This window comes from Acanthaster planci, linkage group LG16, assembly GCF_054643075.1.
Source record: "Acanthaster planci isolate LZ-2023a linkage group LG16, COTS_SCS, whole genome shotgun sequence".
Taxonomy (NCBI): Eukaryota; Metazoa; Echinodermata; class Asteroidea; order Valvatida; family Acanthasteridae; genus Acanthaster; species Acanthaster planci.
The window spans coordinates 10,521,763-10,537,612 of record NC_141792.1 but is presented as its reverse complement, the minus strand read 5'-3'; the positions used below and the strand labels follow the sequence as shown (position 1 = coordinate 10,537,612).

General features: G+C 40.7%; 1 protein-coding gene across 1 annotated transcript; it reads right to left on the bottom strand.

Annotated features, from left to right (window-relative positions):
* Positions 1 to 1,169: 1,169 nt before the first annotated feature.
* Positions 1,170 to 13,617, bottom strand: LOC110979009 (membrane metallo-endopeptidase-like 1). Its single transcript, XM_087147000.1, has 23 exons — positions 13,528 to 13,617; positions 11,507 to 11,666; positions 10,802 to 10,915; positions 10,192 to 10,353; positions 9,317 to 9,400; positions 8,853 to 9,073; positions 8,540 to 8,611; positions 8,159 to 8,224; positions 7,671 to 7,787; positions 7,253 to 7,318; positions 6,865 to 7,001; positions 6,419 to 6,641; positions 6,016 to 6,114; positions 5,511 to 5,588; positions 4,993 to 5,102; positions 4,686 to 4,747; positions 3,968 to 4,019; positions 3,641 to 3,708; positions 3,182 to 3,312; positions 2,911 to 2,976; positions 2,721 to 2,807; positions 2,243 to 2,319; positions 1,170 to 2,069 (listed from the first exon to the last, which is right to left on the bottom strand). The coding sequence occupies exons 2-23, from the start codon at positions 11,640 to 11,642 to the stop codon at positions 1,967 to 1,969; spliced, it is 2,331 nt and encodes a 776-aa protein (XP_087003126.1). The 5' UTR covers positions 11,643 to 11,666; positions 13,528 to 13,617; the 3' UTR covers positions 1,170 to 1,966.
* Positions 13,618 to 15,850: the final 2,233 nt, after the last annotated feature.

Sequence of the window (15,850 nt, the reverse complement as noted above, 5' to 3'; positions counted from 1 at the left end):
ACTGTAAATGCCGGTCGTGAAACCAACCTGATCTTCCAAATAACTGAGAGTTCAGGCGTATGATTCCCACCAAACACGTGACACCCGAGAAAACCCGTGTGGCAAAACGAAGGTAGTGACTTATCATGAACAGAACAATTTATGTTCACATGATGCTCAAAGAATGTACTGAGCATTGTTTCCATGGTAATCGCTTCAGACTCTACACTTTTTTTCAAAATTTCCATTACATTAAAGCAAATAAGCCAATCCACTTCACCATCCGGGCATCATAAACTTGTTATCATTGCACAGACGGCCGGTATCAAAAGATCTCAGCGTGGAATTGACAATGCACGCGTTCTCTACAATCCATTCACTCACCTGCGGCTACCGGTTGGAATATAATGTGGCCAAGATTCCTGTAACAAGTTTTCACCCTACCACAACCTAGTGCTGTCAACTTGTCACATCGTGACAGGTTGACAAAATTATAGGCTGCCAAATAGCATCTCGACTGGGTAGGGGGAGAGAAGCCCATACAGGCACTGATCCCGAGGATGGAAACACCCCCATCCCAGCCCAGAGGCAAAAAAGGTCTTTAAAAATGGGGCAAACAAATAAAAGTAATAAAGGAAAATGCACCAATACCATTGTAAACAATCTACGTCACGTAATGCTTCATTACTTTTGCTCTCGGCCGCAAAAATAAGACATAAAAAAAGATCTTCGGTCTGACCACCCTCGGAAAAATTCCTGGATCCGCCCCTGCCATATCAGGTCTACCTATATCACTTCAAAGTGTGGCGCCGTCACAGTTTCTAAAGTTATCTCATCATCGAAGCAAGACACATTATCCATGCAGAACGTGTTGTCTTTCCAGTCAAACTGTTTGTCAGAATCGTTGGACTCTAAACTGGTTTATTTGGTAACAACGAAAACAATGTACGCTTAACACACCGTCTACCAGCGCTATTTTCACTAGACACTCTTCGGAAGTGGACTCTTTCTGACACGTGGCCTCCTTCCCACTGAGGTGTTAGATCCAGAGAGTGGATTTTGTCATTCTAAGGAAATGACTCGAATCGAGTCCAGCCATTGGAAGCTCAAGTTGGATCAGTTCAAGGTGCGTGGTTGAGTTGAGCCAAATATTTGAACACCGTCAAATAACCGTACACAGAGAAGCAGAGTCTAGGATAGGGATTGTTTATTTCATTACTTGTATCATTATTTTCATCTGGCATGTACACGCAGAAGTAGCATTTCTGTAACGAGTAACTCTATTTTGTCACTTGAGTTGAGTCGAGTTATCTGCTCATATGGTGACTCAGTGTAGTTGAGGAAGTTTCTCGTCGGAACTTGAGTTGAGTCGAAAAGGTTGACTCGACTCTTTACAATTCTGCTCCATCCCTCTCTGCCCCATTATTTTATTGTATATACCAAAAATGCTGTTTGGCCGAGAAACATCAAAACAATACAGAACAGAAAGCGACTACACCAACCAAATGAACTGATGTATATACATGTACTACCTTGCTAAGCATCGTCTGAATGAATATCAGTTTTCCCGCAATACTGAGAAAAAGCTGAGACATTGCATGCACTCTATCATATAGCTAACACAACGTAAGCAAGTATCATTACAAAACGAGATTGTGATTATAAAGAAAAAAACAATTGGACTGAGCAAAATAAGAGCGCCAATAAGTAGGCATGGAAATTGTGAAATTTATGCATCATCTTTAAACACAAAGCAGGAGAGAACACTTCTTGTAATTATAGAGCGATTTATTAAATTATTAATTAATGAACCACGAAATTCTGAAGTACAATGTCAGTATTGAATTTGGTTTATTGAATTTGCAGTTCAAGGTATTATTAATACATCTATATCTTTTCATACTTTTAAAATGTTTGCTCGACAAAATTATAGTTACAGCTTAGCGACTTTGATGTCAAATTTGTGCATTTTCATGAACTAACAAATTTAATACCAAACTTTGCATTTGACATCTTGATTCATGTAGCTTCCGGTCGGGCAGTTGAATGCAGCGTTAAACGCCTCGTTGTTCTGAAGTGGACCAATGACTCTACAAAAAGTTTTGAAAGCATCAAGTAACCATAAATGTTATTTCAATTCAAGCAAATTTACAGTTTTATTTGAGACCCATTCATATTTCTATACTTTTTACTTACGCAAATTGTAAAGTTTGTGTAATATAATTAATTGTTAATAAAAATAAGATAAGAGAAATTAACACACCTGTATCGGCCGGGGCTGTGCACTCCATTGTCGATATAGTTATCCACACCTTCGGGTTTGAACACACTACACCAGATCTGTAAAATAAAAAGAGCAAAAGAGTATCTGCTTTTGGACACTAGTTTTGTAAACTTCTTGAACAGTTGCTAATTGGAACATAATGGATATTCTCCACTTGTTTTCTGGGTGACATTCTTGGTACAACAAACTCGCATTTTGTCCATCGAATATCACCACTTTTAACAGATTGGTTGGTTACACATTTTCACCAGACACGGTACTGTTGGGGTAAGTGTAAGAAAAACATTTCAACCCTAACCCTCTAAGGAGTATCTAAAATCACATTGAAATTGGAGGATTTGGGACGGGTATTACTATGTAAATCCGGACTCGATTTTTATTACTGAAATGGATTTTTTTCTCGAAATAATCAGACTCACTGTAGCAGTATACTACCATGGCAACGTCTTTGCTTTACCTGAGAAAATGAAAGGAAGAACATCTGCTCCTCGGTGAAATCAACACCAGGAAGTCGAGGCTGCTTAGGAATGTTGTCCATGTAGGCCTTTAGAAAAGAGAAGATTCGATAATTCGCGAACGGAAAGTATGATATCATTGCAGTGAAGGAATCAAAGTTAATATTATTGAAGTATTATTTTGTCGTTTACCTTATAAGATTCTCTGAGACCTCCATTGTCAGCGATGTTTTCACCTTGCGTTTGCTCTCCGTTTAGCTGTAAAAATAGCAGACTTGCGTACGTTTTTATTTACTTTCTCCTCTTAGATTTAGATGATGTTGCACTCTTTTCGAAAGACTAGGGAGAACAGAGGGTGTTTTCCTGTCATACCAAAGAGGGTATGCATCTGCAGGAATAATTTTACAAAATAGAATGCGATTGGAAAAAAAGAACAAAAGAGAATCCACAATGCAAAGCTTACGTGTCTGCCATTTTCTGGCATAACAAAGCCGGAGTATTGATCGATTATGCACTGGGCTTTCTCTTTGAAATTGTCAATGGACTCCTGAGTCCACCACTGCCTGAAGTTGCCGTCTTTGTCGTATTGTCGTCCTGTGCAGAAAAAAAATCCGAAATGTTTCAGTGAGCCTCAGAAACATGTCCCCCTTACCAGGGGAAATGGAATCTTTTTCCTGCTAAAATGTACGGTTATCTTTGTTGAATTCAAATTAAGCATGGTATGATTGAAATGCTTGAACGGAAAAAACCACTAATATAAGAGACAAAAGCCCAGAATAATGTTATTAGGTGTTTTAGTGAAGAGACCAAAATCCAAGTTTTCTAAAGCCAAAAACTCATCAAACATGGTTCAAATGCAGACTTTTTCGTGAGTTATTCAAATACCCACAATCGTCTGTTGCCTGGATTGACGATAACTCACCGTTGTTATCAAAACCATGCGTTATTTCGTGTCCTATGACCACACCAATACCACCGTAATTGGAATACCTATACAGAAAGTTGAAAATGCTTATTAGCCTGGATGATACAGTTCTGGGATATGTACAATTGCTTTTCAAACAGGTATGATATTACTCATTTCTGAAAGGCAAAAATGTTACTGTGACAATAAATCATCAAAATGAAACTAATTTGAAATTATTCTGACTCACAAAGATTAATCGTACACATTTCAATTTAAACACTTTAGGGGGAGCTACCAATAACTAAAGCATCACATGGGATGGCTTATTTGGTTAAAACTCACCAGGGAAGATCCTTATGGTAGAAAGGTGGTTGGAGGATAGCTGCCGGAAACACTGGAGAAAAGACGTTGAAGTTCGTTGAATCGGTGGGTGTGAGAATTATTGGTTGGTCTGAATTTGGTAGATGATGGCATGGTAAGTTTCGTGCTTGGTTGATTGAGTTCATGGCAAGCTGTTTGGTTGGTGAAAATTGGGTGGATGGCTGCTTGGTTGGTGTGACCATGGAGGACCGGTTGGTGTTGAATTGGCGTACTTAGAGGTACCATGGCTTGCATGTGAATGAAACTGTAGACTTTAGGGTCTTTTAAATGGGATGAAGCAAACTCTATCCAAAATGGGCAGGTGGGTTGATGAAATGGTATATTAGTAACTACGTATCGTTTGCCAAGGTGCACTCTCTGCAGTGGCTTAATTAAAAGGTGAGGGCATGGAGCTCCACGCCCCTCAAAGCCTTAACCATGTGCCCCCCTGAAATTATAGAGGAAAGAAATCTGCTGATAGTCTGCCTTGGTCGTTGTTTCAACCCTGACCCGGGCAACCGAGTGCCCCCTCCAGAAAAAGTGAAGGCCCCTTGAACTGCCGCCCCACAAACCTCCCCCGTTGACACCACTCAATACATAGATTTTGCTGCGACAGAAGCATGGATGATTCAGAAATTGCCCTATTTTTAAACTGATTTTTAAATGATGAACAAAATGAGATTCAAAGAACATAGCTTACGAATTCCATTTCTGCTTGGACTGTAGAATGCATTGACAACAGCTGGTCCTACAATTGACCACCTTGAAAGAATACCAATATTCGAAAACTAATCTAAAATCAACGTTCTACACTTTTTGAGGTATAACTGCTGCAAACAGACTCGTCCAAAGGCTAATGCAAAGAGATTTTCCAAGTTCTATTGCAGACAGAAGTCTAATAGTCCCAGTTACTTGATTTTAGTTTTTTGAAGAACTTGTTCTTTTATACCACAAACAAGTCTTGTAAGCTGTACACAAGTCTAGTACTTCGTCCACCCCATACTCACAGTGAGTTTTCAGTATCAACATCCTCCCGTAAGAGTGCCAGCTCGGCCTGAGAGATCCACTCACGGTACCTCAAGCTGTTTTGGAAATATTCCTTGTCCTTGGCAGTCAGCTGCAAGACCAAGATATTGTCCATGAAAGTGCTGCAGCACTTGATCTCATTAACGACCAGGCATTATTGTTTTGGACAAGAGTCAGTCAGGGGACACACTCATGGACTCATATCGTTCTACTGAATCAAAGGTTTGCTGACAAAAAATACACAACCGTACTTTCTTTATAACTATCAATAACACTGGATACAAGTGTCGGAAATCTAGCCAAATCGTTTGACGTCTTGGCCGAATATCAAGGGGCGCGGGGGTGCATCAACATTAGTGTCGGAGATCACTCAGACGTACTTCATCACAACCAGATATTATGTCCCTTACATACACACACTCTCTATCTCCTGATCAAATCCTCTGCATCATGTGCATGACCTCATGAAACGTTAAGGTATAATAAGTGTGCTACCTACATCGGCGTACTCCGCGTCAAGTTTAGCGTTGTCTTTTATCCACTCTGGGTAGCCAATTTCAATAGCCATTGCATCCGCCTGTAGGTGAAAAGTAATGAGTTGAATAATTTTGCTGACCCCACAGGTGGGTTTAACATATTAAATTGAGTCAAATGACAATACCTCTGAAGTTCTGTGCTTATGAACAACGAACGGTTTGACTTATCAAGGGCAGAGTACGACGATTCCCAACGCCAAAAAAAAAGACCTGAAAGGCTGTATTTCTGGTTTCCAGTCGAAATTCAGCTCATGGAATACTATGGAGTCCAAAATGAAACACCAAATCGTTTCTGTCAAGCAAGTAAATGCTTCTTGTGTCAAAGACTTAACTGTGCTCGTACAGGTATGTGGGAAACAGCAGAATGAAATTCAACACTACTCTGGTCAAGGTCGGGAGGGGATCAGTGTTTGATTACTCATGCTGACCTTTGACCCCTAAACTGATCTCTTTGACATTTGCACAAACCTTTTCGGCAGCTTTAGGCTTATCTTCGTCTTGTAGCCAGTCATTCGTTTCCAGCATGGACTTGAAAGCTGTCTGCAGATTGCGTATCATGTCTAGGGTCTTAATTAAAAACAAATTTTTAAATTCAAGAAACAATAGTAACAATAATGCTGAAACGTGTCTGTTCAACCATATCCCCCTCTCTCTCTTAATAATACATGCACATATGACAAGTTTATTACCATGGTTTCACGCATAATTAGATATCCGTATGTTGAATGAACTGTATATAGACTTTATTTATAACAAGTAGGTCTGAGATAGGCCTGTGAAGGGATTTATGTGACATTGCTATTGAAAGTCCACAGACTCTTGGACTAGAACAACCATAGTTGTAGCAGTGTTCACGCCTGTTATCCCGTACTTTCTGCTTGGCATCTTCTGGGAAGTGTTCATCCACGTACATCCTGCCGCTGATGAACTCGTACTGGTCATTGGCGTTGGAGACACACGTCTTCCAGCGGGCTGTTGGAGAAGTGGTGCCGTCGACAGTCTCCTGGTATTTCTGTCGGATGGCCAGGAACGTCTCGTTCATGAAGGGCACCATTCGGCTGACAAGCTGCCATATCATGTAGTTGGCCTTGACTCTGAAAGGGAAGGTGTTTTAAGTTTGAAATAATTTGTTATCGATATATTTTGTTTAAATATTAAACAATAGTTTAAATATTAAACAATAGTTTAACTGCTACTTAATTATCATTGAAAATAAATGTTAAAATTATAATTAGTAAAACAACGAAAGTTGGTATATTTATCATAGTATAAATGCAGTAAAAGCTTTTAACTATCAGGCCATCCTTCACGACTAACCTTTCACTTTGATCTTTGAGCCACATTGTGACGTTGGAAATGTAGTTAGTCCTGTAGTTGATGATGGGTTCGTTGTCAGTAACGCGTGGGTTGACACTTGCTGGCAACATCAGATTGTAAAAACGCACCCAGTCAATCTAGAACACAAGTTATTGTTCACTGAGAAATCAGAATGGGCAAATTCATTGAAATGCAAATCTGACGAACCGGAACCTCGTGTTGTATTTCACATTCATGAAATTATATATGACTGAACAATTACGAAGTAATCGTGAAAGGTTAAGCTAAATTTCATATCAGGCATTTCGGTATTGTGGTGACGTGTCAACACATTTTCTGATTACAGTCAAAATTGGCGAAAGTTGCCAAGTTTGTTGTGTAACTTTACCACATCCATTCCAATCTCCTTGAGGGTGATTTCGACCCAGCCCTCGTCTGGATGTACAACAGTCAGCTGTGGAAATAGTAAACCAGAATTGATTTCAAATTTATCACTGGTACGTAAACCTACTTCTAAAACGAATGGTACATTTCAAACAGCAATTTGTTGAGGATCAATATAAAATGCCTCTCGTGCAAAGTGCCTCTTCTTTCTTCAAATTACATTGACAAACTTTTCAATATCTTTAAGAGCAGCCGTCTCCGTTCAAAGTTTTTATATGCGATAAATATGAAGCGAGCCGTGCAATTTTCTTCTTCTCCTTTAAATCCCTCTGTCGTAGCTTGTAAGAAATTTGGCATAAGATCAAACTATTGCATTGTGTTCTTCGTGCTATTTATCTCCTTGATCGAGGAGCAGTTAATACATTTGCCATGGCTGATTCAAACTCGATGAGGTCGGTCATGTCTTGTGTTGCGACTGTTTCGTTCGCTCCAAGCGCCACAGCAATGTCGATCAGGTACTGAAGGTAGGCTTGCTTCTCCTGGAAATGTAATAAGATTGAAAGTGGTAAGATTATTTAGTACATCTAAAGAATCCGCCGAGTAATAGGTAGTGTTGTGGAGATGATGTGTCGAAACGCGCTTTAAGAAGCACGACGTCTTCTGTCAGCTTGTACCCATGCCTTCGGCATGGACGGACAACTATGCCACACCCAGCGCTTTTGAATATGGAAGGTACTTTCCACATTGTTTTAAAAATTGACACCCCCCTCTCAAAGTCATGCTAACCATAAGAAAGGCTTATACGTGAATATCTACGGCTTTTTTCTCTCCACAGAAATTAGAATGATAAGTGGTTCTTTCTACTGCTAAAAATCTTGATGAACTGCTTAAGAGAAATAACTGGACTTACTTTGGAATACCTCTCCTCCAACAGAATCTTCACCCTGTAGTCATCAGGCTCATCGCGTTCGTCAATCTGTCGGGGAGAATGTTTAATATAACATTATCGATAGATTCAATGAATTTGTATGGCTTAAATGTACACATTGTCAGGCTATTTTAAACAACACTTCATTTGACGGGTAACTAAAAATTCATCTGACCACTATTTGACAGCCCTGAAAAAGTAGCTGATTTCTTACGCAGTTGGAATAGCCCAGTGGGAATATGTGTATTGCTCTGCAATTTCGACAGCAGAGTTGTAAATACATTACAATTAACTTTAAAAACATAGTATTAAAATAATATACCTAAAGTCCGGGAAAAAATCCACCGTAACAGGTCCCCTTACCAAAGTCTTGACTCCTCGCAAATGTGTGTTTTCGATCTCTGTCCTTGGAACCAAGAAGCTAGGTGTATACGCCTAATGCGAATTGAAAAATTGTTACAACACTGAGAAGACATCACAAATCGTAGTAATGCTTTAAAGTTGTTCACTTTAGAATTCGATACCCATATATGCTAAAGGTACATTTCTAATGGGTAAAGAAGTACACCAGTTCCCTACGCTGTGATCTAGCATTCTCTGAAGTCTGATACCACAGGTTCTTCTGATCTATGAAGGCATATTTAATGTGCAAAAGCGTATATCCTATGAAACGTACATCCAACTTGTACTTGGCTGTATTTTGGGGATCCGGCCACACGTCTGAGGCAACAATCATTTGTACGCCGTATTTGCCCTTGATGTCGGCCCACAGCTTCTCAAAGTCGAAAGCGGCTGAGTCCCAGTTCCCGCCCGCCGGGTTGTCTCCGAGGACCGGCCAACCGCCGAGCGACGTGAGCAGGTCAGTCAGAGGTTTGGCCCCAAGCTCGTTGATGGTGTCTGTTGAAAATCAGTTTCCTTTAAACATGACTGCGATGGTAATCGAGGTGCTATAAGCTTTACCTGAAGTTCCTTGACGTGCGTCTTGATGTGAACATCGCAACTTCTTTTACAGGGTATGACATCCCTTGACTCGGATCTGTTTACATTTTAAAATCTCCACCTTATATCACAGTTCAAAGTTCTGGCCAGTTTTCACGGCCAAGTTTATTTGCCGATTAATTCATGAGTGCAGTGGCTTACCCATGTCCTCACAAGACTTGTAGTCATTCCTCACAATGTGATACGAATCAGGCTCGCCAGCAGTCGGACTTTGTTCAAACAGAACTGGTTGAATAAAAGATTAACCATGGAAAGTTACAATTAATGAGTTCTAGAGCACCCCCCCCCCTTATATCCAGAAGCATTAGGCTGGTAGACTGATGGTGGCAATTCTAGATCTGTGATGACAGCTGGCTCAACGTTGATGGCGGGGCAAGGTGGATGTGACTGAGTAGGACAATTCTGTGTGCATAAAAATGATGGCGAGAGCGGAGAAAACAGTATCGACGAAAACTATCGTCAAATGCGGTAATGGCAGTGGCAATACTGTGCCCATACTGTGCTTACTGTGACTACTTCAGTGGTGATGAGGTTTGTGGAAGAAACTTTACATATGTGCTTGGCTGGTGTTAAACGTTAGTACAGCACATATCTATCCCCATTCATAAGTACCTTTTTAGTCAAACAGTCAAAGAAAATCAATATACGATAAATTTCCAAGGTCTTTGTTCAAGAATATTATTTTCATTTCCCGAGAGACCCCTGTCCAATGGATGATATATCACTTGTGCAAGTAGTCCAGAAGAATTGTATTATATGGACTTGGTGTGCGCGTGGTGGCGAGTTCCGCGTGCACACGGACTCTTGGCTAATGGGAATCAAAGAAACTCTCTCGTATCCAGGTGCCAGCGCGTGCTCTGCCCTACGAGCATTATCAAATCGCAGCAGGCATTTTCAAATGTCATGTGACACGTTTCAACCAATAGGAATAGAAAAACTGTCCCAAGTGTTTATGGAAAGGGGTAAAATGGGATAAAAGTCCCACTGGTAGGTATTTCCACTGTAGCATTTTGTACCTTTTAGCTTGTCTGCCAGATCGTCTCTGAGTAAAGTGAAGGTAGAGAAGCTGGTTCGGTCGTCGGGAACTGTGTAGCGTTCGTTCCAGCCGCCGCAGGCGTATTCGAAGAAATTGTCACAGGGATTCTTGCTAGGATCCATACTGCTCAAGTAAACGTAAGCTGAACAAATAAAGAGCACAGTGCGCACCGCATGACTAGGAAATTTGGAATCCAATACTCCAGACACACGATAAGTAGGTTGATAATAAAGCCTATAAACCAACCTGTACCCCAATCATTACAGACCGCATCGCTGTAAATTACTACTAAATGCTGACATGTATCCGCATCTTATCTTTAAGTTAATAGTTATGGGAAACTGTAGGTCTTGTCTCTTCGGAATAGCATTCAAAGGTCAAACACCTTGCTGGCGAGATTTTGTTCCAGTTTTTCTCGAGGGAGTTATAATTTTGTGTATGAAAAACAATCAGTGTCAGGGACGGGAGCAACAGAGTTAGAGAATCAAATAGCAAAATCCTGACGTAGACAGAACGAAAATCGGGAAGGTTAGTGGACTAGAAATGTAAAATCGGCATAATTTTGTAATTTAAACCAGAACATGTCTTACCCGAGTCGTAGCACTGCTTTGTGGTGCAGAGCGGAACAGGTTGAGTTGGTTTACTGGTAGCCTTCAACTCGTCCAGTTCGTTAGCGATGTCGTTCTTCTGCAGGACGAAAACAACTGTATAAGAAGAACGGGTAGGCCAAAAACACGTTAGTGTGACACAAAATTCAAGCAAAAATCGTCATTCGAAACTGTGCGGAAATGTTTGAATGATGACAAGTAAATTATCACAAGATCAAGCAAGGCAGTATGTTGTCAGGGGTAAGTTCGCGCTGGAACCAGGACCCAAATTCATTTGAGGCAAGATATGGGACAGAGAGAACCCCCCCTCCCCCTGCCTTTGTGTTGGTCATTGTTTGATCGGAGTCTCAGGAATTCTTTACAGACTTCTGGGGGATGTGTTCGGTAACAATAGTCTAAAGTGGGTATAGGGATTGGACAGGTAAGGGGGTACCCCTCTGTCCCATATCGTGCCTGGTATACTTAAATTCGTGTAAAATTGAAGTTGTCTTTAACGTATTTCCGTTTATAATACACATATACATGTCGTCTTTAAGTACCGATTGCTCGATCGTAAACGTTGTAACGTGCCAAGGCCTAATCCGAAGTCTGATATCAAAGCAGAAGATGATATCCAAGATTTGAGATTCTGGCATTGAGCGGAACCGCGCTGCCAACCGGGAGCTTTAGCGTGAGGATTCCACCCACCTGTAGTGACAGTCAAGGCAATGGTGGCCGCTGCGAATATTCCCACCAAAATGAGAGGGATCTTGCTGGGAGTCTTGGCAGCCACATCGTCCTCCAGAGCGAGCTGGGCTTTGGAATTTGCTCGGTAGTCATCCATTTCTGCGGCGGACTAATAACTACACTGTGAACATGAATCATTTGAGTTCACTTTAGAAACTGGGGGAAAAATGTAGTGCTCGACCAAATTTTCGAGATGCTAAAATGGTGCACATTGTAGTATCGCTTTTAAAAGTTACTAACACGAACAGGACGTTCAAACTGTGGTCTAGAGCGCAGGTAATCATCTTGATACGGAGCAGTTACATTTGTAGCACATTATTTGAGAATTATGTTTCAACTGTCCTCATATACAAGGTCCTTATATACAAGGACGCATCTTTTGAGAGAGGGATCCGGTGGAAGATTCAAGAAGACTTTTGAGGAGAAAGATTTGCAAACTGCGAGGCAGATGTATGTTCCGTCGCTCAAAGTTGCGCCCATGAAATCTAATTTAATCTAATCAAAGAAATAAAAATGCGATCTGGTGGTTTTAACGAGTAATTTTAAAATGGACAAAGGCCCGGTGCTCATCGTGGACTAAGCAGAAAGCTTCGTTTATAGATATATTTTGCCGTTGAAAAGGCGTGTCTGTAATTCTAGTCATGTCTGAAATGGTGTCATCGAGGCTGCTAAAGACATTCAGAAACGTTTCAAGAAAATGGATTTAGCCAGGCTAAAGTAATGAATCCTTTCTAGATTAAACCTTTTAACATTTTCGAAAACTGGTGCCCCCAGTCCACTGCAAATTACAGCCATTTTGGGCTTTCAAGTCAGACCAATTTTAGCAGAGAATTTTAGCATCCAAATCGCGCTTCGATCCGTTTGTGACGGGTGTTGAACTCATCAGACGAGGAAATCCGTTAGAGGTTTTAAGAAAATCGATTTTCACAAAACCAGTGAGTCTGGGATTATTTACTTCGATCAAATTTTACGAAATGTGTCACACCAAACTTGACTAGCAACTACTGAGACACGATCCCTTCGTCAATTGTCTATCGATAACAAAGGGACTTTGTAGAACACGGTGCACGATTAAGCTTAAAATCTGGGTTAAAGATTCTGCAAACAGTCCTTCACCGATGTAACATGAAAGAAATCCACGTAACCCCACTGATCAGTGACCAAAGAAATCAAGAGCACCCAGTTCATTTGGCGCCTCTTGACATCCAGTGATCAAGAGCGATGTCAACAGGTAAAATAAATTGAGGATAGAAAGATAAGAGGGGGAGCATCAACAAGATAAAGCCAGAAAGCTGCTTGGCTCCGTCGTAACTGGGCATGACCAGCGATTCAGCGGGCGTGACTTAAAGCGCTTCAGGGGCTGTTTGTTCATTATAGCTTGTCAACAGACCTTTGGCCCTAACACGGACAGGAACTAAGTAAAAAAAAACGAGTGTACCGTAACCTGAGTTTGATGATGCATACATGTAGTTACAGCCTTGAACATGTTGCCAGATTTGTACCTAAGAACCGAGGGACAACGCTTAAGAATAGGGAGCAGCACAATGGAAGGGTCACTCTACTTCGGATGATAAAAATGGGCGTTCACTCTCCCCGTCCCCGTTTTTTTTTTTTTGTTTCTGCTTTCTTTGTATTTAGAGAGACACCCTTCTTATTCTCAGTGGTAATTAAGTGTAACACCGATAGTTGTAAGCAATGTTAATTTTAATGATAGCTTAGGTTATTCTGTGATGAGCACCATTTGCGTTCTCTTCAAAACACACAAAGCATGTGAAATCGAATGTTACCGTTCCCAGCTGAAAAATAATGCCCGGAGCTTCCCCAGATTGGGTACTATAACACTGTATGACTATACGTTTTCTTTCCCGAATTGTTCGGAAATCGTGCGTGAATGTATAAGCTAGTGGCGTCCATAAGGTGGACAAAATAGGAAAACGAAGTACAAACCAAAGGCAACTTTTCCAAAATAAGAAAGTACTTACGACTCTCCGTTGGCGACAGCACTGCCTCTCTAGCCGTAAAAAAGACACGAAATGAAACCCAGCTTGGAAATGCAGCTTGGTATCAATCCGTGACACATTCAATATTTACTCAGTGATAAACTATTTAAATAGACGTACAGGGTCTAGAAATATTGCACAGAAAAAAATATCATCTTTCCCTGTAGCTCCAGAGGACCTTCGTAAAGGAACCTATAAATTGATATCCCTTTAACCAAGAAGATTTTCCAAGACTTAGATTCGTTAGCATAACCTCAAAGGTGGTTGATTTTTATTGTGAAACTTTCAATTTTGAAAAGAGAAACCTCAAAACTGCCCCAAACCATGCACGCCCTTGCTTTTTTTTTTATTGTTTTGCCATTAATGAACAGCTAACTGAAACCTGTGCGTGTTTAACTAACGAAGTTGCGATGTCTCATAAGACAGGGACTCGTCTATTCTGTTGTGTTAAGACATGGGCTTGGTCTGCCAATTTTGTTGATCTAGCCGTGGGTGTAATTAACCATTTATGTTCCATTACTGCCCACTCATCGACAGCGGCGTAGAAATCAAGCAACCCTTCAATTAATGACACTGACATCGGTTAGTTTTTTCTCGGAATTTTCATCCTGACCAGAAATTCTGCTGAAAATTAATACTGTCAATATCAATATTCAAGCCTAATTTCAACGGGACATTTAAACAAAACAATTGCGATTAATGTTAAAGGGGCTGTCAACATGGACAAGTTTTTAAGATTCCCAGTACGTAATAAAGTAATCCTATCAGTTTTTATCTTAATGCCGTTATCCCTATTTATTTCAGCACCATCTACATTTACACAATGCAGAGTAACTGATGAGGCAGTACTGCCATATTTATGAAGTACATGTACTGTATATACACACTATGTAAAGTAATGAAAACGCATCCTCACATCCAAGTCCAATGGGTCTTCGATACCCTAGGTCATGTTTCCAGCCTGTTGGTCTCTTAAGCTCTTGGCAACTTTCCCCACGCTCCCCTCCGTCATATTGACACACCTCACTGATCTTCTAGCATCTCATGTCCTGCTTGAGTGCCTTGATTCCAGTTGGATCATGAGTTAGCATCCTCTTCACACCTCGCCGCCTCTATAGACACCATATTAAGCTGCTTCATCAATGGAGCCTCTGTAATCTCCTGACGACAGACCATCTCGTCATTTTCAAAACCACACATACTTATTTTATTACTTTTTTCCACTGGGTATTGTAAAACATGACAAAAAATGAATACATTAAAAACATATACATAAAACATTTGACATAACACAACAACTTGAAAAGAGATATTATCCTTGTGTGGTGCTACCGCAAACCTCTTTACTTAAATACAAACCTACTAAAAAGTTTTGATGCTGAACGAAATAGCATTGTGCCTGTATAGAGAGACCGTTGATGTTGCCCGTTTCCCGTGTGTCACTGTTTGCAAAACTGGTCAACTGACATATACTTTGCAATAGGAAAAAGCAAGCCTACTGTTGCTTTGTGCCAGAAACACAGTGCCTACAATAGTATGTTTTACATACAAACTATCCAGGTATAATCTAGGCTAGCGAACCCGTTCGAACCTGTGGGTGCTTAGCAGTTAAATTTTATCCCTTTGCAAATAGACATTTACTTTGCTCATGGTGTCACATCACCAACTTGCTAAAATTAAACGCAGACCTACTGCACGCTGACTGCTGGAAACATTGATACAATACAAGATACAGAATCATGTAATGTTTGATGGAGCAGCCTGGTTATCGCATTGGGATAGACGGGTGGGTGTTTGCCAGGCTGGCTGCGCCCGCAAACTTTTTTCTACCAAACCCTGCATTTATCGTTGGGTTCATGAATAGCTTCTACTAGGGCAGTTGAATGCAGCGTACGTGGAACGCTTCGGTGTTTTGCAGCGTTCCCATGACTCTGGCAAAAACGAAACACGCGAAAATGGTCATTTTTTAATACACAGGCTTTTGATCTCGAAGACAGACAACGGTGAAGAGGCTGATAAGTTGGTCAATCCACACTTTGTCATTTTGTGGTTTGATAATTAACACATTATTTGTGGATTTTTTCTTTGTTGCTGCTTTCTAACTTTTACAGTTTTAGCTCTCCTATTAAAGTCCTTCAATATATATCAATGACCAAATTTTGGACGTATATGCTCGAGCGCGAGCCAGTCTATCTTTTGTCCTGAAATAAGCGAATGATTTGAGAGAGCCTCATGTTGGATTAATGTGTATAAGATTCATGTAACAAGTTCCTTCCCACCCCGGCCTGGTACTGCATACAATTAT

Excerpts from the sequence above, each read along its gene's own strand:
- LOC110979009 (XM_087147000.1), bottom strand. The coding sequence starts at position 11,642 with ATGGATGACTACCGAGCAAATTCCAAAGCCCAGCTCGCTCTGGAGGAC. Across the intron at positions 5,589-6,015 it reads AGCCTAAAGCTGCCGAAAAG|GCGGATGCAATGGCTATTGA; the intron begins GTTTGTGCAAAT and ends TTTCACCTACAG. Across the intron at positions 4,748-4,992 it reads GTTGATACTGAAAACTCACT|GTGGTCAATTGTAGGACCAG; the intron begins GTGAGTATGGGG and ends TATTCTTTCAAG.